Source organism: Sus scrofa, chromosome 2 (genome assembly GCF_000003025.6).
Source record: "Sus scrofa isolate TJ Tabasco breed Duroc chromosome 2, Sscrofa11.1, whole genome shotgun sequence".
Lineage (NCBI taxonomy): Eukaryota > Metazoa > Chordata > Mammalia > Artiodactyla > Suidae > Sus > Sus scrofa.
The window spans coordinates 76,747,056-76,770,221 of NC_010444.4; the positions used below are offsets into that span (position 1 = coordinate 76,747,056).

General features: G+C 58.5%; 1 protein-coding gene across 1 annotated transcript; it reads right to left on the reverse strand.

Annotated features, from left to right (window-relative positions):
- ONECUT3 (one cut homeobox 3) lies at positions 4,015-22,757 on the reverse strand. The gene is made up of 2 exons (XM_021085517.1): positions 21,572-22,757; positions 4,015-4,307 (listed from the first exon to the last, which is right to left on the reverse strand). Exons 1-2 carry the CDS (start codon positions 22,755-22,757, stop codon positions 4,015-4,017), a joined length of 1,479 nt encoding a protein of 492 aa, XP_020941176.1.

Below are 23,166 nucleotides of genomic sequence, written 5' to 3' on the forward strand. Positions count from 1 at the left end.
TGAATTTTTTTTTTTTTAAACTTTTAAGCCTGTAGCCTGAGGGTAGGGTGGGAAGGGCTTCGGTGCCCTCTAGCTCGGGGTGGGGGGGGTGGGGGGGAGGACTTTGGATGACCAAACAGTGTCCCCGCTGAAGGCAGCCCTAGCAGCCCTAGCATCCAGTCCTGACTGCAACTCAGGGCTACATGGCCTCTCTCTCACCCCTGACTGAGAGAACCTCCCCCCCCAGAAGACCAGCCCTTGGGGGTCCTGCTGGGGCCACAGGAGGAGCCCAGGGAGCTGACTGATTGGCTGGTGTGGAGGAAACTTCTTTGGGCTGAGAATGTGAAGTGGCCTAATTTCCAGCCAGTGCAGGGATCCGGGAACACGCCCTGCCCCCAACCCCACTTCAGGTGGGTAGAACCTGTGCCCCCTGCCCTCCACAAGGGACCTTCTGTCTTTCAGAGAGTGAGGGACCCCCTGTGGTTCCCCCAACCCCTCTCCCTGGGGCCTCTTCTGGAAAGTGGGCTCTCCCCTGGTGGGAGGGGGCGCCTCATGGCAGAAGTGGGGTCGCAGGCTGGGAGACTGTTCCAGAGCCCCCTTTCATGATTTCTGGGGCCCCTTTGTTCTCTAGAGTCCCAGCATGAGCCTAGAGGAAGGACCCCACAGGCACGCACCCCGGGGAGGCTGGGCTGACTTGGTGGGACCCTGGCAGGTGCCTGCCTGGGAGGCTGTCTCAGGAGGGCCCTTGGGATATGGGGAAGTTGGGGTACACCCCAACCCCCACCACTCTGGGCGACCAAACTCCAGTTGGCTGATTGTCTCTCTCCTCTGAACAAGACACTTGGGAATTCATGCTAACGTGAAACCGGATGGGGGCGTCCAAGGTAGCAGTGATGCCCACTGGTGCCCAAGGACCAGGACCAGGAGAGCCGGGGCACTGCCCCCCCCCCACCGCCGCCCGTCCCTGGGTGCAGGCAGGAGGCACGGGGGAGCCAGGAGGTGGGGACGTGGGAGTGAGTGCTCAGGGCCCACTGCCTGCCTGCTCTCTTCTCTCCACCCGAGGCCCTCACACCAACAGCCGGCTGGACACAGATCTCTGGAAAGGGGGGAATGAATACAGAGCAGCGCCAAGGAGCACGGAACTGCACCGCATGAAACACAAGATGCAACATATCAAATCCTGGGGCCCCGCAGCCCCGCCCCAACCCCCCACCCTTCCACTTAGTACATTATCTTCAAGAAAAAGTACATTAGTCATGCATCAAATCAAATTCCATTGCGTCTTTTTTTCATTTTTCTTCCTTTTTTTTTTCTTAAATTACATTTGAACACAGAACACATAGAATAATAAATACTCTCATAAGACATGACTCCAAAAAACGAGAAACAGAACACGCCAGAGAACAGGTGTACCTCTCTCTCGCTCCTCTCTTTCCTAAAGGACTCATTGAAATAAGAAATCTGTAAACGCCTGGTCCTTCCTCGCGCTCTCCCAGTCTCTCTCGCTCTCGCTCCCTTGGCCTTTTGCCTCCGACCACCCAGCTTCCTGCCTCGACATTCAATGTGTCTCCCACGGAAATCACCAAAGAAATGACATACCATCATCTGCAAAATTATAATTTAACGGTATAAAGCTTCAAGTCACGTATTCCAAAAACTAGCTAAGGATTTTTTTTTAATCACATAAACTATACATTAAATATCTTGAGGTATTTCAGAGAAAATTGTCAAAGGCTCAAAGGAGCTGTGCTGGAGGTGTCATTCCCTGTGTGGAGAACGGTCTTTGGTATGCAACAACCAGCTGGGTGTTGGGGTGAGGGGAGAGGGTCGTCTGGAGCGGAGGGGGAGGGTGGGGAGCTGCCAAAGCAGGGGGAGGGGGAGGAAAGAGGGAGATGGTGTGTGTGCGCACGTGTCATAGCAAAGTGTTTGAAGGGGACTTAGGAATCAGGCGTCCATGGGGCTTGCCGGATCTGACCACAGTTCACCGTAAGAGAACGTTCTACAACCAGAGGCGTCCCGAGTCAGTGCCTCACGGTCCACCCCGGGACAGACCGAGGCCCTGGCCTTTGAGTCTTGGGCCTTGAATGCGTAGATGGGCAAGTGCCTTAACCAGCAGAGAAGCCGGGTGCCCGGCAAGCAGATGCTCCGGTGTTCCTGGGGGCGGGGCCACGGCCGCCCAGACCCCAGCTCCCAGCGGGAAGAACAGAGGTGTGTGCGTGCGTGCGTGCGTGTGTCTGCGGGGAGGGGCTGCCGGACGGGAAAGGGGATTCTGCCCCAACACACAAAGGTTCTAGAAGCATCACTCAGATCCAGCTGCTTGAAAAGCGGGGAGAGTAGCGAGTCGATAAGGACAAGAGAGCATCTCACACACGTCTTTGGTTCAAGAAAAAGGCACTCATCGACCTCGCCACTCTCTCCTTCCCTCTCTTCTCGCGCGCTCTCTCTCTCCCACTCTCTCTTTCTCTCTCGCTCTCGCGCTCTCTCTCGCTCTGCTCTCTCTGGTAGGGGGCGGTTGGCACCCGGGAGGGCAGGGCCCAAAGCAGACCCTCACTCCCACGTGGTTCCCAGGCGAGGGAATCCTAGCATCCAGCACAAGTCCTTGGGGGAAATCTTTGGTATCAGGCGTGATTTTTCCAATCACAGACATGAACATTTGAGTGAGGTAGCCTTTACCTGGGGAGGGGGAGGGGCATTCCACTAGAAATGTCTCTTGCATTCTCAAGGGGGGGGGGCGGCCACCTCCCTAGGAGGCAGCGGTGGGGGCAGGTTTGTAGGGAGAGGTTCCTTCTAACCTCCAGCTTAGGAGCCCAGACGGGGGGGATGGGCTTTTGGGATCCACCTGCCTGCCAATCCCGAGGTCACCTGGAGGCAGCAGGGGAGGTGGGGGGAGGGGGACGTGCTCATCTTTTCTGACCTTTCCTTCCCCTTTGTCTTTTTATTTTTCCTTTTTTTGGCAAAAATCGGAGCAAGCAGATTCCACCTTGTTCATCGCCTTCCTTCTCTTTGGAGAGCGCGGCGGCTCAGGTCCACGCGCGCGCAGCACTCCCGAGCGCGGGCAGGTGGAGGGCGTTCCGGAGGGTCCCGAGCAGAGAGTGACGCCGCGACCCCAGCGCGCAGGGGCGCATGTGCGCTCCTACTTTCTCCGGGCCCGTTTCTCCGTGGAATCTGGGTGTTTTCTTCTGTTTCCTGGGGTCTTGTCTCTCCCTGCGCATCATTCATCAAGGTGCCTAGCGGTAAAGTGAACGGGCAGTGGGGTGCGGGGAAGGAGACGTCTGGAATTACCCGCTTGTTTGAGCTGCCGTCTCCTCCGGTCTGGGACAGGTAGGGAAGGGTGCTCGCCTATGGGTGCTGGGCGGTCGCCTCTACAGGCCCCTCCCCAGACGTTAAGGCAGGCAATTCTTGGCACAAAGAATCCTGGCCGCCGGGAAGGGCGGCTGGGTTCTTGGCTGTGGGGGCAGTTCTGCCGGCGGATCAGGGTTGGTCTTGGTGGGGTTGGGGCACTGTGAGGATCCGGCTCGACGTGGGCTTTGGCGACTTTGAGAGGGAAGAATTCCCGGGGAAGCGTCCGTGGGGGACGGCTGGAGAGGAAGGCGCCCTGCCTCCCTCCGTGGGGGCGGGGGCTGGCGAAGGAGGGGTTATTCTTTAAATTCCTTTTTTAAATACCCGGTTTGTTTCTAGTATGTGCTTCTTGACCCGCTTTCGGGACGACACGTGAGCCCTGGTTTTCCTCGAGGCCCTCTGGGGTCCTGAATTGAAAGGGAGCCAGGGGAGCCCCTTTCTGTCACCCCCTCCCCTCTGGGGGGTGGAGGGCTTCCTTTGGCCTGAAGGGGATGGGGATGGAGGGAGGAGGGGGTCCCTTTTGTGCACTTGGGCTGGGGGGGGTGTGCTGCGTCCCTTCCCTGGGTGCGGGGGCCCGGAGGCACCCCCTCCAGGCCCCCCCTGGGGCGGGTCTCCGGGCTGGCAGGGTGGAGGTTGGGGGACGTGGGAGGGAGCGCCCAGGCCGTCGAGGCTGCGAGGGCGCGGGACCCGGGCGCCTCAGGCCTTGGAGAAGGTGGCAGAGGCGCCCGCGGGGCCCCCGGGGGCCGCGCCGGGCTCCTCGGCCCAGCGGTTCATGCAGCGGCGCCGTGCGTTCATGAAGAAATTGCTGACGGTGTTGAGCTCCAGGCCGAGCTGCTGCGAGATGGTGACCTGCATTTCCTTCGACGGCCGCTTGTTCTCCTTGAAGATGGCGATCAGCGTGCGCCGCTGCAGGTCGGTGAACACCAGGCGCTGCTTCTTGGGCTGCAGCGCGCGCTCCTTCTGCTGCTCCTGCTCCTTCCGCTTGCAGGCTGTGGGCGAGCAGCGCCCGGGGCAGGCGGGCGAGCAGGTCGAGCGCCCCCGCGCGGCCGGACGAAGGAAGACAGACCACACAGCCCAGAGTAGAGAGACAGAGACACCAGGAAAGCCAGGCATGCGAGGAAACGCACGCGAGTGATGGAAGAAGAGAAGACGGGAGGAGGGAGGGCACAGAGACCGTGAGGCAGCAAGACGGTGGGAGAGGCAGCCAGTTATGGAAGGAGAAGAGGGCCGACAGTCGTGGGTGGGGAGACAAAGGAGGAAGATTGGGGGGGAGGAACAAAGAAGGGACACAATGTGAGCAGCCTTCACAGACACAGATCACCATCCCTCCCACCCGCTTCTGCATGCTAGCCCCCTCCCAGCTTCATATCCCCAAACGCCCCCCCACAAGAATCCTGAACCCAGATAGTACAACTGCCAGTGTTGGTGGCTTTCTGCCCACCCTCCCTTCTCCCTGGAGGGAGGGGGAAATGACGTTGAAACTCTACATGTGAGTTATTTGGCTCAGTGTAGACTTGGGTGAAAGAAACAGTTAATTAATAGGTCCTTGGTGGGTGTTGCAAACTCCAGTAAACTTCCCCTGGAATGACTGTTTCTCAGAAGTGGGGTGACAGTCCAGGCCTCCTTCCCTGGGTTGTCCTCTGAGGCCAGACCAGTTTAGAGACCCTGTATCAGGCTAATAGTTGCATCCACTGCCTGATTCTGATATCTGAGCCCCACCTTGGCCTCTGCCCCCTAAAAAAGCAGCAGGCTGAGATCTAGTCTTGGCTCCCCTCAGGTCCTCAAGGGACCCTCTGGAGTTGGGAGGACCTAAGGAGAATGGGAGTCCACCTGTCCCTCTCCCAGGGCCACCTAGCATGGAGCACAGAACAGGCTGAAGGAGGCCGCCTGTGGGCAGTGGATGCTTGCAAAAGGCAAAGGGCAGCATCTCAGGATGGTGGAGCCAGGCTGGAGCCTGTGGCCCTGCTCCTCCCTGCCCCAGCGCCAGAGTGGGCCCTTCCTCTTGATGCTGTGGGGGCCAATGAGTGGAAAAGATAAGCGTCACCAGAAACTCTATCAGAGTCTCAATTTCTCGTCTACGTACTAGTCAGAGGCGGAGGGTTGTGGAGACCTGCCCCCCTCCTTGTCTCTGTGAGAACCACTGTCCCCAGTGACTCCGTCACCCTCAGAAGTGGCAGCTGGCACAGGCTGTACTAGCAGATCCCGCTGCTAGCCCTGATGGCCTGCTGGGACCACACACCAAGCTGACTTTTTTTTTTTTTGGTTCTGGAACACTCCGAACCAGAGAGCATGCCAGATCAATGTCCACACATCCACAGGAATAAATGAATGTCCCCTGCACTGTGGCTCATTTCTCAGGGACGACAGGTTCCCCCGTGTGAACTGACGCACCACTTCCCTCCCTGGCTCCCTCTGACCTGGAACACCTTGCGCTTCTAATTGGCTGTTTCAGGTTTTATGATTAAATGAGAATGACGGTCGGAGGTTATTGGACATTTCAGGAAAGGCTCTAATGAAGGAAAGAGAGGAAGAGGGAGAAAAATGGTAGAAGGATTGGGAGCCGATGATCTCACAAGAAATAGACAAATCAGGCACAGCTATAAGTCATATTCTTGGAGGGGTAAGAGAAAAATACTGTATCCATGAGACAAGAAAGAGATGCTGTTCAATAAAAAGGACAACTAAAGGGGAAGACAATGTTCTTAGTTTTTTTGTTGTTTTTTGTTTGTTTGTTTGTTTGTTTGCTTTTTTAGGGCCACACCTGCAGCATATGGAGGTTCCCAGGCTAAGGGTCAAATTGTAGCCACAACTGCTAGCCTATGACACAGCCACAGCAACAGGGGATTCGAGCCGCATCTGCGACCTATACCACAACTCACTGCAACGCCAGATCCCCAACCCACTAAGCAAGGCCAAGGATTGAACTCACAGCCTCAAGGAAACTGCAAGTTCCTAGTCGGATTTGTTTCCTTTGCATCACGACAGGATCTCCTAGAATTTAATATATAATAGCTGGAGTTCCTGCTGTGGTGTGGTGGGTTAAGAATCTGGCATTGCGATAACTGTGGCATAGGTCACAGCTGCAGCTCAGATTTTATCCCTGGCTTAGGAACTTACATATGCTGTGGGTGCAGCCAAAAAATGTGTGTGTGTCTGTATGTGTATATATATATCTGGAATAAAGTCAATGTAAGAATTGGAACATGAGGCAAATATCCCTGAAAATACAAGTGAATGCAAAGAAGGAAAATGAGAGAAAGGTGATGACGAAGTTAGAGGATGAACTGAGCAGGTTTTTTTTTTTTTGTCTTTTTGCTATTTCTTGGGCCACTCCCTCGGCATATGGAGGTTCCCAGGCTAGGGGTCGAATCGGAGCTGTAGCCACCGGCCTACGCCAGAGCCACAGCAACGTGGGATCTGAGCCGCGTCTGCAACCTACACCACAGCTCATGGCAACGCCAGATCCTTAACCCACTGAGCAAGGGCAGGGACCGAACCCGCAACCTCATGGTTCCTAGTCAGATTCGTTAACCACTGTGCCACGATGGGAACTCCCATGAGCAGCTTTTTTATCTGAGCAAGAGGTTGTCTGAAACTAGAGGAGCCCAATAAATAAGGAGAAAAATAATCCACGGTTGGAGGACCCAAGGGTTCAGTTCAATGGACAGCTCGATGAATGGAAAAAAAAAAAAAACAACACTCCTTGAGGCTCAGCCTCATGAAATGTCAGGGACCTGGGAGGAAGAATGTAAAAGCTCCCAGAGAGGAGCCATGTGCCATTTGGAGGACTTGATTCAGAGTGGCTTCAGGCTTCTTGAAAACTAGGAGCCAGGGGAAGAATGCCTTCAAAATTCTGAAGGCAATTTGAAGAATGTCTTAAAAATTCAGCACAATTCTATATGCAGCTGGAATTGGGTGCCCAGCCAAACAGCAAGCATGGAGGTGGACTAAAGACACAGTCAGACATTCAACGTCTTCAAACATTGACGTCCACGTACCCTTTCTCAGAAAGCTACTAGAGGGTGTGTTCCATCAAAATGTGGAAGTAAATCGAAAAAGAAAGGTATGGGATTCAGGAAAGATGATTCAATCTAGAAGACAGGGAAGAGAGGTCCCCCCCAGTGAAGAGCAGAGAGCCTGGAAGGTAGCAAGATAAAGGCAGCAAGACATAGAGGGCACCCATGAGGTCAGAGCAGGAGCACCAAGGGCAGTGGAAGGGGAGACATGGGGAAAGTTTGTGATTGGCAACCACTAACTCCTGGAAAAGCAAACAGCTGTATAAGAAGGGAAACGCCATCCCAGTACTCTGTGGGCCAAAGCCTATGGGATGAACAGGATACCAGCTAGCCTTTTGTACACACGCTGGGGCAGAGAGAACATTTGTTCGTATTTTATCTGCATGAAGACATGCGGGAAGGAAGCACCAGGAACTGCCTCGACCCGCCCATCTTCTTGGAACTTGGCCAGCCTGAGAGGCTCACAGGAGGAGGGCACGTCCCCATCATTTCAAGGGAAAGCTGTGTCTCAGGCAGCAAGGCCAGGGAGAGTCAAAAACTCAGCCCAAGCCTTTACATTTCAAAAGAGGCCCTTCTCGCCCACCAGCTGTAATCTTGCAATCAATTCATTCATTTACTCATGCAGTCACTTAGCAGTTTACTTACAAATACACAAGAGGCATTTACAGACAGAGAACTAACGGAGAAACCTTTCAAGAGCTTTAACATGTCCAGGGCCTTCCATGTGCTATATATATATTTTAATTCTCATGATAATTCCATAAAGCAGGGATTTGCCTTCTTATTTACTCAGAGAAGGCAAGCCAGTTGCCCAAGGTGGCTCAGCAAGTCCTGGCAGGAGCCATGGTGGACTGCAGATGGGAGGGAGGTAAGATGTGGGTCACCTCTTTCCCACTGCCTCTCCCTTCTCCAATCCAGTGCCTAACAGGGACCCCAGAGGCCGAGGCTGGGGGAGGGGCCGGGCCCAGCAGAGTCGTGAAAAAACTTCGAGTTTTGTCGATTGCAGCAAAAAGAGGCTCCGCTAGCCCCCCCTTCCCAGCGTTCAATCTAATTACAGCTCCTCACAGCCCAGATCGATCTGGGCTCCAGTCGGAGCTGTTTACCGCCAGCAGCTTTTGTCATCGCTTCCATCCCCCACAGCCCCCAGCGGTGCGGCCGGGCCGCCTCTATCACCACCCTCCCCCCATCGGTCTCCCTTCCCAGTGCCGAGGATCTCCTCGGCCCGGCCCCAAAGGCCACTGCAATCCCTGGAGGCAGCCCCAGGAGGAAGAGAGGCCTGGGTATGGGCCCCTTTCACAGAAGTGAAAACCAAGGCTGTGAGGGAAGGACTTGCCCAGGGCACCAGCCACCAGCCTCACATCTCGATGCCACACCTCGATGCCAGTGCTGTGGCCACCTCTTCCACAATCACCTCCCCTGGGGATTGCCATGTGATGTGCCTGCACCTCCTCCTCCACTGTCAGTGTCACTTCTACCTCATCATGCCCTCCATGACCCGTTTCCATCGCCTCCACCATCATCACCTTCTCTACCTGTATCACTTCCACCTCCATCACGTCCTCTACCTGCATCACCTCTACAACCACCTTCACCGCCTGAATTACTTCTACCACTATCACCTTCTCCACCTGCATCACCTCCGCTTCCATCACTTCTTTTTTTTTTTTTTTTTTTTTTTTTTTTTGTCTTTTTGTCTTTTTGCCTTTTCTAGGGCCGCTTCCCATGGCATATGGAGGTTCCCAGGCTAGGGGTTGAATTGGAGCTGTAGCCACCGGCCTGAACTACAGCCACAGCAACGCCAGATCCGAGCCGAGTCTGCGACCTACACCACAGCTCATGGCAATGCCGGATCCTTAACCCACTGAGCAAGGCCAGGGATCGAACCGGAAACCTCATGGTTCCTAGTTGGATTCGCTGACCACTGCGCCACGACGGGAACTCCCCATCACCTCTTCTGCCATGACTTCATCTCTACCACCATCAGTATCCATCTACCACTACCACCTCCACCGTGACCACCACCACCTGTATCCGTAGCCTACCTCCATCACCCTCGCTTCCATCCACACCAACACCACCTCTGTTCTCATCAGGCCCACCTTGTATGTGCCCAATACCGGGGCGCTCAGCCTGAGTTCCCTCACCAGGGCTTCCCAGCCTCTGGTGGAGGGATATGGCGGGGCCCTGCGCACAGGCCCTCACCACCCACCGCGGTTGCCATGACAGCAGAGGGGGAGTCAGCTGGGCTGGCCCCTGGGACTGTTGTGGGGGTTGGGCCTTCGTACATTCTCTGGGACTCTGGGTGAGTCAATTCTCTTGCAGCACTGCCATTTCCTCAACTGCAAAATTGGGATGCTCTGCCTCCTTCAAACATTTTTCAGTGCATGTCAGCTGCCCGACCCCTCCCCACCTCATTGGGCCCCTTATCCCGGGCACCTTCAGGGCCTTTGCACTGGCTGTCATCTCTGCCTGCAGTGCTCTTCTCCTCTCCACGTTTCTTCACAGCTCTCTCACCTCCTTCCAATCTTTGCTCAAGTATCTGTGAGGCCCACCCTGACCCCTCCCAATTTAATACTGCAACACTCCCCTTCCCCCAGCTTTTTTCTTAAAACTTTCCATAGCATTTATCATTTCTCCGCTCAATCCAGGGGCACCATGGAGTAAGAGCTTTGGCCCCAACTTTCTCTCCTGTCCACCCTCAGTGACCCCAGAGACTGAGACGCTAATACTAGGAGCTACTGCTTCTGAGATGCTCTGGTTTCCCAACCCCTCCCTGTTTCACTCATTGTTATCAGTCCTTTGGGAGCCCATGGATGAGGAGGGTTCTGGGCTGGCTCCCGGGGGTCCCAGAGGACCTGGAGGGAATCGAAAGAGATACAGAAGAGACTGAGACCCCCCATTCCTAAATGAGCCCTCTGACGGGGCGCCCAGCAAGAGCTAACGTCGGGCCTTTGCACGGGCCTGTCCCGCGGTTCCCACTGTGACCGGCAGGGGGCAGCCGTCCCCAGCCCAGCCCAGGGCGGGGCTCCAGGTAGGAAGGTCGGCTCCGGCGGTCCAGTCCAGGCGGCGGCAAAGACAGGTGAGTTGGGGGGGTCCTTTAAGTTCCCTTTCATTTCAGATCCTCTGGGATGTGCTCCCCAAACACCTCTCCCCCTCCCGCTTCCTGCCTTTTTAGAAAGTTGCTCTCCTCCAGGACCTAAGACGGCAGACCGTCACTCCGTGAATTACTCACTTAACCTGTTTCCTCAGCTGGAAAACAGTATTAATCATGAGCCTTGTCAGGCGATGGGAGGGGATTTAACCAGAAAAGTCCTCTGCTGGGGCGGAGGTGAGGTTCCCATTCCTGGGCCTCTGGGAGCAGGAAGGTCTGGGCCCCACTTTCAGTGCCACCATAAAATTTCTCTCCCTCTCAGGGCAGGCCTCCAGCCTCAATATCTCTCCTGGAATCTTCCTGGAGAGGGGAGGGATGGAGAAACTCAGGTCTGGAAGAGGGGTTGGGCTGCCTCTGCCAGAGAACTCCTACACACCCCTCAAGGCCCAGGGTGGCCCCTGCTCCAGGAAATTCTCCTACCCACCCTCAGCAGAACCCCAAATCCCTCCTTTAGAGAACAGCACAGAGTGGATGGATGGGGGGGGGACTGCCAGCTGGCTGTGTTTGTTTAATGGTGACGCCCCTGGTGATGCTTCCCACCCACGGTGTGGGTGGTGGGGCAGTGAGGGGACTCAGTCCAGACTGGAAGATCCTGTGCTGGGAGACCCAGTTGGCCACTGTCCTGGAGGGCCAGGTGAGGCAGTCTGGGCCCCTGGGAGGGCCCTCAGCAGGGAGCACCCTGACCCCACTCAGTGAGGGAGAAGCTGGGGTCTGCTGCCGCATGGGCAGTGCTGGGGGGTGCAGATTCAGTCACCCTTCAGTGGATGAAGAGAATCAGGTCCACAATGGAGGGAGCTGGGGTTGCACCTGTTCCCCATCATTGCCTGATAAACACCTCTCTCCCGCCTCCTCCCAAGCTCTCCTACTCTCCCTGCTCCTCCCTCCCTTCCCCCTTCCCCCAGTCTCCACCTCCCCATCCTGTTCCTCTACATCCTCTCCCACCTTCTCTGCCTCTTCCCCTTCCCTCCCCCAGAGGCCCTCTGTGGTCTGGACAGGTGACTAACGTGGGAGGGGTGAGATGGTTGTCACCGCTGTGCTTATCCAGGGCCATCCCTGGTCCAGTGGGCTGACCATGCAGGCTCTGTCTGTGCCCAGTCTGTCCAGGGTGTGTGCGTGGGGCTGCACAGGGCCTGGGGGGAGGTGGTGTGTGCAGTGTGCTTTGCTGCCACTGGGAGGGGTGTCCAGGCACAGCAGTTTGAGTAGAGGGAGAACCTGTGACCAAAGCCAGAGCTGTTGGTGAGATAGGCCAACAAGGTGGGCGGTGGGTAGGGATCTGAGGGGCAGTGGGGGTTGGGGGGAGGGGGATGTGGCCTGTGAGGGGCAGCAGGAAAGACCTCGAATGGCCTGGGACTCGGAGGCAGTGTGAATAAAGGACAGAATGTGACTTGCTGAGTGTGACAGCCAGTGTGGGTGGCCCCCCCAGTTTGAGTGTAGAGATGCAGGACAGGCTCTTGTCAGCCCACCATCTCACCATTCTGGGTCAGCGGGAATCCTGGGCCCTGGGCTCCAGGGGCTGAGTGGCCTTGAGCCCACACTCTGTGGACATCCGTTTCCTGGTGTATCAAGCGGGCGTGGAGACCCATGGCCCTGACGTTCTGTCTGTACACGGGGGTGCCAGTGCCACCGTCTAGGGATCAGGAGGATCCAAGAAGCAAGGTCCAAATGTGTGCCACGGTGGGACCCTGCAACCTCTCCCTCCTTCATTCATATGCTTATCAAGCACCTACAGCGTGCACCATGTGCAAAGCTTTGCTGGGGACAGATGACTGGAGACTGATGCAGCCCCCCACCTCAGAGCCACAGTCTGATGCAAAGACGTGACTCTGACAATGGCAGATAAAGGAGAAGCTTTAAAAAAGGGATGCTGGCTGCCTGGCTGAGCAACGGGGATGCAGGTGGGTATGTGTGGGCTATATCTGGGGGGTCAACGGGAGCCCAGAGAGCTCTGGGTGTGGAAGACAGAACTGGAGGCCCAGCCAAAGGGGACACTTGGGTACAGTGGGGAGGGGGGAGAGTGAAGCCCAGGGAGGAGAGAAGGCAGGAGACAGGGTAGTCCCAGGTGACCCCCCCCACCCCGCCCCCCACCTTGAAAGGCTGGGTCTGACAAGGGCAGACCATGGCTCCAGAAGTCAGCAGTGTCCTCCTTCCTTGTGTCACGCCACTCTGTGCAGAGTCCCAAGCCACCCCAGAGCCGCTCTTGTCTGCCCCCAGCCCCCCTCACAGCAATGTGTGTCCACTTGGGCACGGGGGTGGAGGTTTGGGAGCTGAGCCAGAGCCACCATTTCCCTCCCGTCTGGCCACCTCCTGTGCTCAGCTCAGCTTCGCAGAGCAGACAATTCAATACGGAGCCAGGTCTCCGGCTGTGATGATGACCGGTTTCCTTGGTGACACGTCCCGCCCCGGGCCACCAGCTGCAGGGCCCCAGATGTGGGGCATGTGGATGCCCCCACCCTGGTGGCATGTCCCCACTGGGCTGAGCTGCCTTGAGCATCCTCTGCTAGCCCCCCCAGGCCAGGGACATGAATGACTTGCCCAAGGTCATACAGTGTGTCACTCTCAAGGGGAGAATGGTGTACATACACCCCTCAACCCTGACTAGCCACACCCTGCACCCAGGGAGCCAGGAAGGAAGGGGTTCCCATGGGTGAGAGGAGCAAAGTCACCCCCCTCCCTTCCTCCTGGGCCCGAAGCTCCCCTTCCAGCCTCTGAGCGCACCTTGGCTGTTGCCCAGCCTCCCTCTCTCCCCCCGCCCCTCTGCTTCCCCTGATGGGATTTTAATGGCCGCATTTTCAAATTAGTTCTGAGCTTTTCAAAGACTTATCAGGGAAATGAGCCTTTCCACTGGGCTCTGGCTGCCCCTGGGGGGGGGGGCGCTCCATCTGGTGGTTGCAATGCCTGGGGTGGGGGGACAGGGGTGTCCAGGGGCTGCTCTCACACCTCCTGCGATTCAGGCATTCAGGCACCACACTCAGGAGGCTTACGGCATTGGCGGGTACACACGCACATACACACAACTTTTATTAAAAAAAAAATGTTAAGAAGTCGCAGTGGCTGGCATCTGGAAATGGATTTGAAAAAGATGACAGGAAAGGAACCAGTGATAAGAAAAGGAGTAGAGAGGCCAACATGGGGGTAGGGGGAACCCAGCATCTCAGTGATTGAGAAATTAACCCACAGATAAACTCACAGGCAAAACGGTGTTCATTGCAGCTCTAGGAGGTGACCACAAAACAGCTGAGCCAGCCTACATGGCCCTGTGTGGGGAGGTGGTTGAAACAAGAAGGAAATGGCCGGAGAGAATACTATGCAGCCAGCAAAAATGCCCCAGAGGCCCAAGGCACTGTCTTTCCTGACGTGGATGTTCTGGGTGTCCGTGAAGCAGAAGCACAGCAGAACCAGGGGCTCTTGGTTGTGGTTTTTAAAAAGAAAAAAAGGAAAAGAAGGTGTGTTATGGCTGCTGGATTAAGTGTAACCTCTCCTTAGAAGGAGGAATAGAAACTGTGGTTTGCGGATAGGAGAACCTGTTCCACTTAGATTTGGAACTTGGTGACTGTATCTGCTGTCTGAAAAAAATACAGCATTTTTATTTTTATTTATTTTAAGGCCAAATCCAAGACATATGGAAGTTCCCAGGCTAGGGGTCGAATAGGAGCTCTGCTGCCAGCCTACACCACAGCCTCAGCCACACCAGATCAGAGCTGCATCTGCCACCTAGGCGGCAACATAGGATCCTTAACCCACTGAGCGAGGCCAGGGATTGAACTCTCACTGACACTGTGCGGGATTCTTAACCCACTGAGCCACAACGGGAACTCCCCCATACAGCATTTTTAAAGAATAGGGTCAAGGAGTTCGCTTGTGGCTCAGTAGGTTGAGGATCCTGCGTTGTCTCTGCAGCGGCTCGGATACCTGCTTCAGCGCGGGTTCCATCTCTGGCCCGGGAACTTCCACATGCCAAGGACGTGGAAAAAAAAATTAAAATTGAAAAATAAGAATCACACGAGGGACTTTGTCGTTCCTTCTGCGTGCAGGAGCCTTTTTCTTTATCCACTTTGTGCTCCCACAAGGCTGGAGATTCTAGACTCCATTCGGGGAAACGGAGGTGCTCAGGGGAAGCGACTCATCCACGGACACAGGCAGGAGCCGAGGCCACGCGCATCTCTCTGGAAGTGCCCCGGCGCCCGGCTCTTTGCGCTCGGCTGCGCTGAACAAGCGAAGTCCGGGATTGCGCCAGGAGGGAGGCAAACCCAGAAGCGGCTCCCACTGGGCGGGAAGTGATTTCCCCCGTGTGGGATTCGGCGCCTGTTGGGGTTACGCCCTCCTGTCCTGAGTCTCTCGGAGGCCGCGGGTGTGCAGGGCAAGGGTTTCTTTACACCCGGCGACGTGCGCCCACGTCCATCCGGGCAGCGGTGGGCGGAAGCACCCTAGGTCCCTTCGCGTTTGGAAGATCCACTTCTGTCGACCCAGACGTGCGCTTCGCGGAGGCCCCCCGCTACCCTCCTTTGCTTCGCTGGCTCTGCGGGGAGGCGCTACTTGGGGGGACAGAGGCACCCACCCTTCCCCAGCGTGTGAGGGTGAGCTAGGGTGAGTAGAGACGCGTGGAGCCCTGCTGTGCCCTCACCAGGTCTCCCTTCACTCAACCCGGTCAACGCGGGCGGACGCGACCCTCCCCCAACCCCCCAGCAGGAGGGCCTGGGGTCTGAGGGTAACTGCCCCCAGCGGCTGCCCCGGACAGGCTGTCTAACAGCCCAGCTGAGGGCCTTGATTAATCCCAGGCGCCTGTGCAGGAGGCGGGTTCTTCCCTACGCCGCCCGCGGCACCGTCTGCCCCCTTGGATACGCGCGAGCTGAGGGCAGTGGGGGTCGTGAGCCGGCACGCACTTGCCCTGGTGTGGATGTGAGCGTCTACACTTGTGTCCCTGAGGATTTTCACTTACATCTCCGTTCCTTTGCATCTCCAACGTGCGCTCCCCACGTGCGTCTACACTGTGTGCCGGCAAGTGTACACTTCCATCCCCTCTCTCTTGTGGCCCCCAGGAGTCCCTGTTTCTCTTTCCACCGCTGCCAGCCTGTGGCTTTGTGCGTGTGACCTGTGACTTGTTAGGTCTGAGCCCCCCATCGTCCACAGGGCAACACTTCAGCGTCAGGTGAGTAGTCTCCTACCCCATCCACACCCAATTGGCAGAGGGGAAACTGAGACTGCAGGTATCCCAGGACTGCCTGAGGAGAGGAGAGTCTCCCACGCAGTCCCTGGCTCCTGGCCAGTCTCTCCCCTCCCTTAGAAGTGCAGCCTTTCTTATTGATTGGGGCCATATTTAATTAAAAACTTGATTCAAACCAGCCTGAACTTCCCTGGTTAAGCATAGCTCACTGCTACATATAAAGACTCCAGACACAGGGGCCCAGCCTCGATCCTTACAGCAGCTCTGGCTTCCCACCTCCCAGCCTTTGTCTTCGGTGGTTCCACCTGCATCCTTGCAGGACTGAAAGTTAGGGCTGTGGCAGGAAGTTTCCTTGGCTTCTGAACTCTGGGGGAGTCATGCAGTGGGTACCAAGCAGAGGAGATGTGAATTACCATAACAAGCCCTCTCCAGCTTTCGGAGAGAGAACACCAGGAGTGAGAGTGGAGCCTGGGCACCAGTGTGGAGGAGAAGGAGGAGGCCAGAAGTGGGCAGCTCGGACTAGAATGGTGATGGTTGATAGGGAGGAAGCAGGGTTAAGGCAAGGAGATTTGGGAGAACGGCTGCTTGGTTAGTCCTAGGATTTTAGGCTAAGGGGTCTTGAGAATAAAGGTGCAAAGATGAGCCCCCCCCCCATTCCTCTGTATGTTTCTCTGTGACTTGGGGTGACCATCCATGTCTCTCAGGCAGGAAGGGATTATTGGCCTGGGGTCCACAGAGAGCTGGACCTCCAGTGCAGCACCCAGGTTCACCCTGAGGGCCGGCAGCCTGGAGGGGGTAGTTCACCAGGAAAAACAGAAGCAGTGGCTCTGAGTTGGCTAGGCGGAAGCTGGGACCCAACATCCACACACCCTCCATAGGGGTCTCTGGTTGTCCCTGGTGGTGGTGGGGAGCTTACATGGGCGGTGATCCTGTCCTTTTCTGGGACAGAAGGAAAGTGCAGGTATCCCCTCTCAGCCTTGAGGGTCAACCAAGCCCTTTGTAAAATGGACCTTAACAGGACCTTGAGAGCCACCCTCCTGTCCCTGGCCTCAGGCCATTGAGCTTCCCCCTAGTCTTTGTCTCTGCCAGGCCATCTACCCGGAATGTTCCCCATCTTTGAAGGAGGTGGGAGCCTGGACATCTCAAGCCCCATTTACTGCTGGGGAGGCTGAGGCTTTGCCTCACTCTCCGGTGTGCGGCTTTGGCAAGCACCTGCCTTCCTTTCAGCCTTGGCTTACTGGTCTGTAAAGTGGGCTTAAAAGGTCCTTCATTCCTGATGGGTGGATAAGAGGGAGGGGAGGGCTTGGACATCCCAGCAGCCCCCTCCCCATCTGATAGCATGCCCCCTCCTCCCCCTCTCCCTCTGCAAGGAGGTGGCTGAGCCAGAATCACCAAGCCTGGGCAAGGGCTGGGGCTGCCCCACTTGGGTCTTGTGGTCTGGAAGGAGGGGGCTGGTTTGGGGGGACCCTGGGCTTCGTGCTCAGCCCCACATGGCTCTGGCCGCACAGCCCCAGTCTCCCATCACTCCCTGCTTCCCTGCGTGGGTCTGCAGTGTCCCCTCCAGGTCCCAGGCCCCTTCTGTCATCCTGCCCGTTCTCTGTGGATCCCATGAAGCACAGGTGCTGGGGGGTGACCCGGGCCCTCCCCGAAGACAAGGGGATGTGGGTATGAGGGGGTGATTAAGCAGTGTGACTTCAGGGTGCAGGCTCTGTGAATGCATCCTGGGGGTTCTGGAGGGGTGGGGTTGATAAGAAAAACCCCATCAAGCACCTACAAGGTGGCATCTGATTCTGTCCATTGCTCAGATGAGGAAACTGAGGCTCAGACCATTGCCCAGGATCAGTCAGTGACAGAGCCCAGGTGAGGCCAGGTCTCCAAGTTCTCTGCTGAGATGTCTTTCCTGAGAGGTCTGTAAGAGGTGTGGACTCTTGTGGTCAAGGTCAGGTTTGACAGAAGGTGCATTGGCCTTTGTTGGGGAAAGTCCAGAGTGCTAGTGGGGGATGGATGCTGTTCCTCCAAGTGGACTCCTGGACTGGACCCCCCCAGGATTGAGTCTCTTCAGTTCAGGACGAGCCCCCCACCTCCCCACCCCCTGCAACACCTGGGATGGTGGGTGCAGAATGGTGGGAAGGTGGGGGACAGGCCTGCCCTCATCTGGGTGGGGGGCAGCTGGTGTGCCTTTTCCCATTTCCATCACCATCCCCTCCAGACTCCCAGCCACCACCGCACTGCCCACCCACTGCCAACCCAGATATCCACCATTGCTGCGCCCACCCCCCACCAGCTCCAGACATGGCTCCTTCCCTTCCTCAGTTTCCCCCAGGCTGGCCTCCCCTATCCTTCAGAGATTCTGGGTTCAGGGCTCACCAGTGGGCAAGGAGGAGGGGATGGCCTTATCAGTCGTCTCCATCTAATGTTTTATTATATATATATGTTTTCTGATCAGTTACCCTAAATACTTTTCCTCTGGAGTTGCAATTTAAACAATATTTGAAGGCGGCCAAAGCTATCGACCAGGGGACGGTGATGAATTAGAGACGGTAATTCGAATTCATCGACCACCCCACCCCTGCCCAGGGGTCCGCCAGTCCCTCCCCCAGCCCCTCTCCAGTAATTACTGCTTGAGACCCAGTTGGGGAGGGCTTGGAAGAGGTGGCGGCTCCAAAGGGGCAGGAGTCTCAGGACCCTGGAGTGGGGTAGGGAAGGCCCCCGCCCCATGGCAGTGGAGTTGTGGGCCTGTGGGAAGGGTCCAGAATCTCCGAGTGTCAGACCCAGATCGTGGCTTCCCCAGTGCACACACACTTTACATTTTGGTAAACTGAGTCACAAAGACTGGCAGGCATGGGCCACGGGAGTTGGGGACCCTGAGGTCTTCATGGTCGGATTTCCTTCCTGCTTCAGAGAAACAAAGAAACCACCCTTCTCTCCTCAGCTCCAGGCCAGGGAGGTGGGGGGAGGGAGGGCTAAGTGGGGGGGTGACCCAGTCAAGTGGACCAGTGCAGGGGCTGCGCTGGGAGCTCTCGCACCTCTCATTTTCCAGTCTCTCCTTTTCTGTCTCTCATTGTCTCTTTTTTTGCATTTCTCTCGGATTTGGCCAATCTCCATCTCTTTCTCTCTGTGTGTGACTTTCTCCCTCCTTTCTCTCTCTTGGTCCCAGCGGGGGCCAGACACCCTAAGGGATGCTGGGGCAGCTCAGCCAGGAGCCAAGGAGGGAGGCAGGTGCTCAAGCTGAGCTCTAGACTGGGCACAGAGCTGCCAAGTCAAAGGCTGGGTGGGTCTTAGATGGGGAGGTGGAGGAACAAGAGCAGTGAGTGCTCCCTGCTCAGGTTGGGTCATGTGGGCCGGGGGCACCTGGGAAGCACTTTGGGCTGTCCTGAAGGGCTGCGTGTAGGGGAGGGATGTGCCCGGCTGCCTCCCCCTAACTGCCGCGATTTGCCGCCACTTAACTGCTTTTCATTTGCGCAGCGACTGGAACTAAAAGCCTCTTGGCCAGTCGGCACCTAATTACCCCACAGCCTTTGGCCAGCCTGGCCACCTCTTAACATCTCAGGCCCAGCCCTGTGGTATAGACGGGCTGGAGGTGAGGCTCGCCAGAGGTGAGGCTGGCAAGCAGAACACAAGGGTGGTGGAGTCAGGGCATGGGCAGCAGCTGAAAGATCAGGGGACAAACTAGCAGTCACGTCCAGTGTCCCGTGGACCCTAGCATGTGCCGGCCCCTGCATTTGCCCCCTCCATTTCCCGCACTTGGCCCTGAGCTGGCCACTATTCTGACCCATCTGAAGGGGGACACTGAGGCTGAGAGAGGTGGGGTGGCTTGCTGCCTTAGTAGCCCCACCCCTCCATGCTTATACAGACTCTGGGAGCTGGTGCCGCTGGCTGTCACTGCTCCCCCACCCACAGCAGGTGCCTCTCACCTCTCACCGTGGGGGCATTTCTCCCCTGAGGCTTGTCATTCTAAGATGCCCTAGTCAGTCTTAGCTGGCCTGGAAATGTTACATTCAAATACCACTGGTAGGTCCTGTTAGTTACACAACCATGACGTGACAGTGAGAAAAAAAAAAAAAAAGAAAAAAAGAAAGTGGCGCGTGTCCTGTGGGTACGTGCATGTCAGACATGTCCCCAGAACACATATGCTGGGAGGAGGTGAAAGAGTGTGGCAGTCAGACCTCACGAGTTGTCCCATTCAACAAGGGCTGCTTACTATCTACAGCATTAGAGCTCTGCCTTTGGCCAGAGCCTGGGGCCGTGCTCCCTGCTACCTGATGTCACCTACACCACACCGGACTGTGTGTTGATGTGACTGAGTGTTCCCTGAGAGCACCCTTGTGTTATTGCATGTTTCGTGGGGAACAGGACAGAATGCATCCTGCCCATTACACAAAACTGTCCCACTTCCTGATGCCATTTCTAACATTTCACAGAAACCTCCCGGCGCATTTGGTCACCTGCCACATAACAGGAGGATTGATTTCCTCCTTCCTCAAAGTGGAGAATCTAGGAAGCCTATGGGAAGCTCAGCCAGTCACCTGGCACTGCAGAAGGGAAAACTGAGACCTGGGTGTGGGTGCAGGCTCCCCAGGTGGTCCAGGATGCCTGTGAGAAGGGAAGTAAAATAACACGGATACCCCCCTCCATCCCCCACGGGCACCCCCTCTCCTCCAGCCCCCCCTCCAGCCCTGCTGCCTGGTTCCTCAGGCTGGAGGCAGAGCCAAATCCTGCCTGGTCTCCTATGCAAGGGGCGCCTGCTTTGAGCCCCAGCCCACTCCATCCAGCCCCAGTCGCCCCTGTGTACAGCGAAGCAATCGATCAGGCGCCCGAGGCCGCTATTGTCCCTGAGGCTGGGGCGGCTGCATCCCCTCACCAGAACGGCCAGGAAAAGACGCCCCCCCCACCCCAAGCCAGGCCACTATGGTGAGAGTGGGGGCTCTCCTGCACCCCCACACACCCGGTAGAAGGGGTCCTTCACCCCACCCCACCCCCCGCTGGCTGGGGGCAGGTGTGGACCTAGCTGTTGTCAGCTGGGAGGGAGGAGGGAGGTGAGCATCAGTGAGAGTGAGAGACTGAGACAGGGGAAGAGGGATAGAAAGAGAGCGCGACAGAGAGGAGAGAGAAGAAGGAGATCTGGACGAAAACGAAGATCGAGCCAAAAATAGATGCCAGTCCTCCCCGACAGAGAGAGAAGTAGAAACGACAGAAACACACAACGGACAAGAGAGGCCGGAGGGGTGCGCGCACCCGAGCCAAGAGCAAACGCGCGCGGGGCTGGCGGCCCGCTGGGGTGTGAAGGCCTCCTGGCCGCGCGGGCCGAGGGTCCCCCGGGCCGCCCCTCCCCCGCCCGTTCTCGGGTGACCTTTGCCAGCGGCCGGAGAGGGGGAGGGGGCTATCGATCGCGGAGGCCCAGCTACAAAGAAGCGCGCGCTAGGGCCGGGGGCTGCGCGCGGGCCCGGCCCCGGCCGCCAAGGCTCTGGAGCCCAGTGCATGGTCCCAGCGTTCTGCCCCGGGGGCTGAGGGCGCAGCGAGGGGCTGTTCGCGTGGAGGGGAGTGGCACCCGGAGGTGAAAGCGGCAGCGTGTCTGGGGCACACCCCCCCCAACACACACACGCACAATGAGCGACCCTGCTGGCGTCTTGGGGATCCTCCAGGAGTCTAAAAGGATCCAGGAACCCCATTCTGGTTCCCAGAGGGGCTGGGCGGGAGTCTATGGGAGGGACGGCGGCACAATCCTTTTCTCCCTTTTGGCGACGGTACAGATAGGCAGGGGTGCTGATCAAGCTCTAGCCTCCAGCAAGGGGGTCCCAAGCCAGTGGCGGGGTACAAGGTTGTCGAATGGGTAGGGAGGCGGGGCGCTCCGCTGCCTCACTGCTTGGTGCTGGGGAGCCCCCGAGCCAGAACCCTAGGGTGAAGCGGTGTGCGCCGCGCTCCTACCTGCGAGGCGCAGCGCCGACATGCGCTGGAACTCGGGCTCCTGCAGCCACTTCCACATCCTGCGAAAGGTCTCGCGGCCGGACTTGAGCTTGCTCCAGGGCTTGGGGTTGCGCAGCAGATCGGAGAGCGTGCCCTGCGAGCGGCACAAGATTCGCTGCGCGAAGATGGCCTGCGGGATGCTGTAGCGCTTCAGCTCCGCCGTGATGCGCTGCGCCACCTCCTTGGTGTTGATCTCCTCGGCTGCTGCGCCTGCCCCGGGGCCGCCTCCTCCAGCGCCCGGGCCGCCGCTGCCCGCGTGCGGCCCGTGCGCCCCGGCCGCCGCCAGCCCGCCCAGCGGCGCCAGCAGCCCAGCTGTGCTCCCGCCGCCCGCGCTGCTGCCGCCGCCGCCGCCGCCTCCGGGCAGCCCGCGGGCCAGCGCGTCCTCCGCGCGGCCCAGCAGCGCGGCGTGAGGCTCGAAGGCGGCGGGCGGCAGCAGCTTGTCCCCAGCCAGGTGGCCCGGCGCTCCATAGGCGGCCAGAGGCGGCGGTGGCGGCGGCGGCGGCGGCTGCGGGGCGCCGTGCAGAGCAGGCGGCAGCGCGTTGGGCAGCGGTGACAGCGGCGACCCCATGGCGGGCAGCTCCTTGCCGTAGGGCCCGTAGAGGTGGCCCACGGATGCGAGCGCCGCGCGCTCGTCGCGCATAAGGGTGAAGCTGCCGCTCACGCTGGCCGCCAGGCGCTGCGGCGGGGGCGGCGGGGGCGGCGCGGCCGCAGGGTGCGGGTGCGCGTGGGGGTGGCCGCCGTGCGCTCCGGCTACTGCCGCGGCCGCCGCGTGCTGGTGGAACTTGTCAGCCACGGCCGCGAGCGGGGGCAGGTGCTGCAGGGGCGTGAGCGTCGTGTAGGTGCTGCCCAGGCCCGGCGCCTCGCAGGCCATGCCCATGGCTGGGTGCAGAGGACCCGCCAGCTCCCCACGGAAGTCGGCACCTCCACCCGCGCCGCTCGAGCCGCCTGCGCCCCCAGCGCCCCCGCCGCCTCCGCTACCGCCGTCCAGCAGGCTCGCCATGCCGGCCACGAGGCCGGGGCGCCCGGGCGCCACCAGGCCGCGGTGCTGCGCCGCTGCCGAGCGCGCGTGGCTCGGGCTCAGCAGCTCGCCCGCCTGCGCGTGGGCCACGCCGTGCAGGCCCCCCAGGCTCTCCAGGCTCAGCTCCATGTTTGGCCGCCGCGCGCGGGCCACTCGCCGGCTCGGCCGCCCGCCCGCCGCGCGCGCTCCTCGGCGCCTGCCTGGCGCGCTCAAGGCCGCCGCATGGCCCCCGCCCGCTCCCCGGTGGCTGCGCGCGAGGCTGCCCGGCTGCGCAGCGCACGGCCCGGCCCGGCTGCGAACGCGGCCACCAGGATGTGGCGGGGGAGCGGCCGCCAGCGCCCGGGCCCGGGTCTGACGTCAGCGCCCCCGCCCACCGGCTCCCCTCGCCGCCGCCTCCTGCCGCCTCGCTCTCCGCCCGCCCCGGCCCCCTCGAGCGCCAGGCAGGTGGAGTGGGCCAGAACCTGGGCTTCTGGGGTCCCCTGCCTCTGCGACGGCCGTGTTCCCCACCCCCCGCACCGGTAGTACCCCAGGACAAGGG

Coding starts and splice junctions, on each gene's coding strand:
- ONECUT3 (XM_021085517.1), bottom strand. CDS start 22,757: ATGGAGCTGAGCCTGGAGAGCCTGGGGGGCCTGCACGGCGTGGCCCAC. Junction 4,308..21,571: donor GTCGGCGCTGCGCCTCGCAG/GTAGGAGCGCGG, acceptor GCTCGCCCACAG/CCTGCAAGCGGAAGGAGCAG.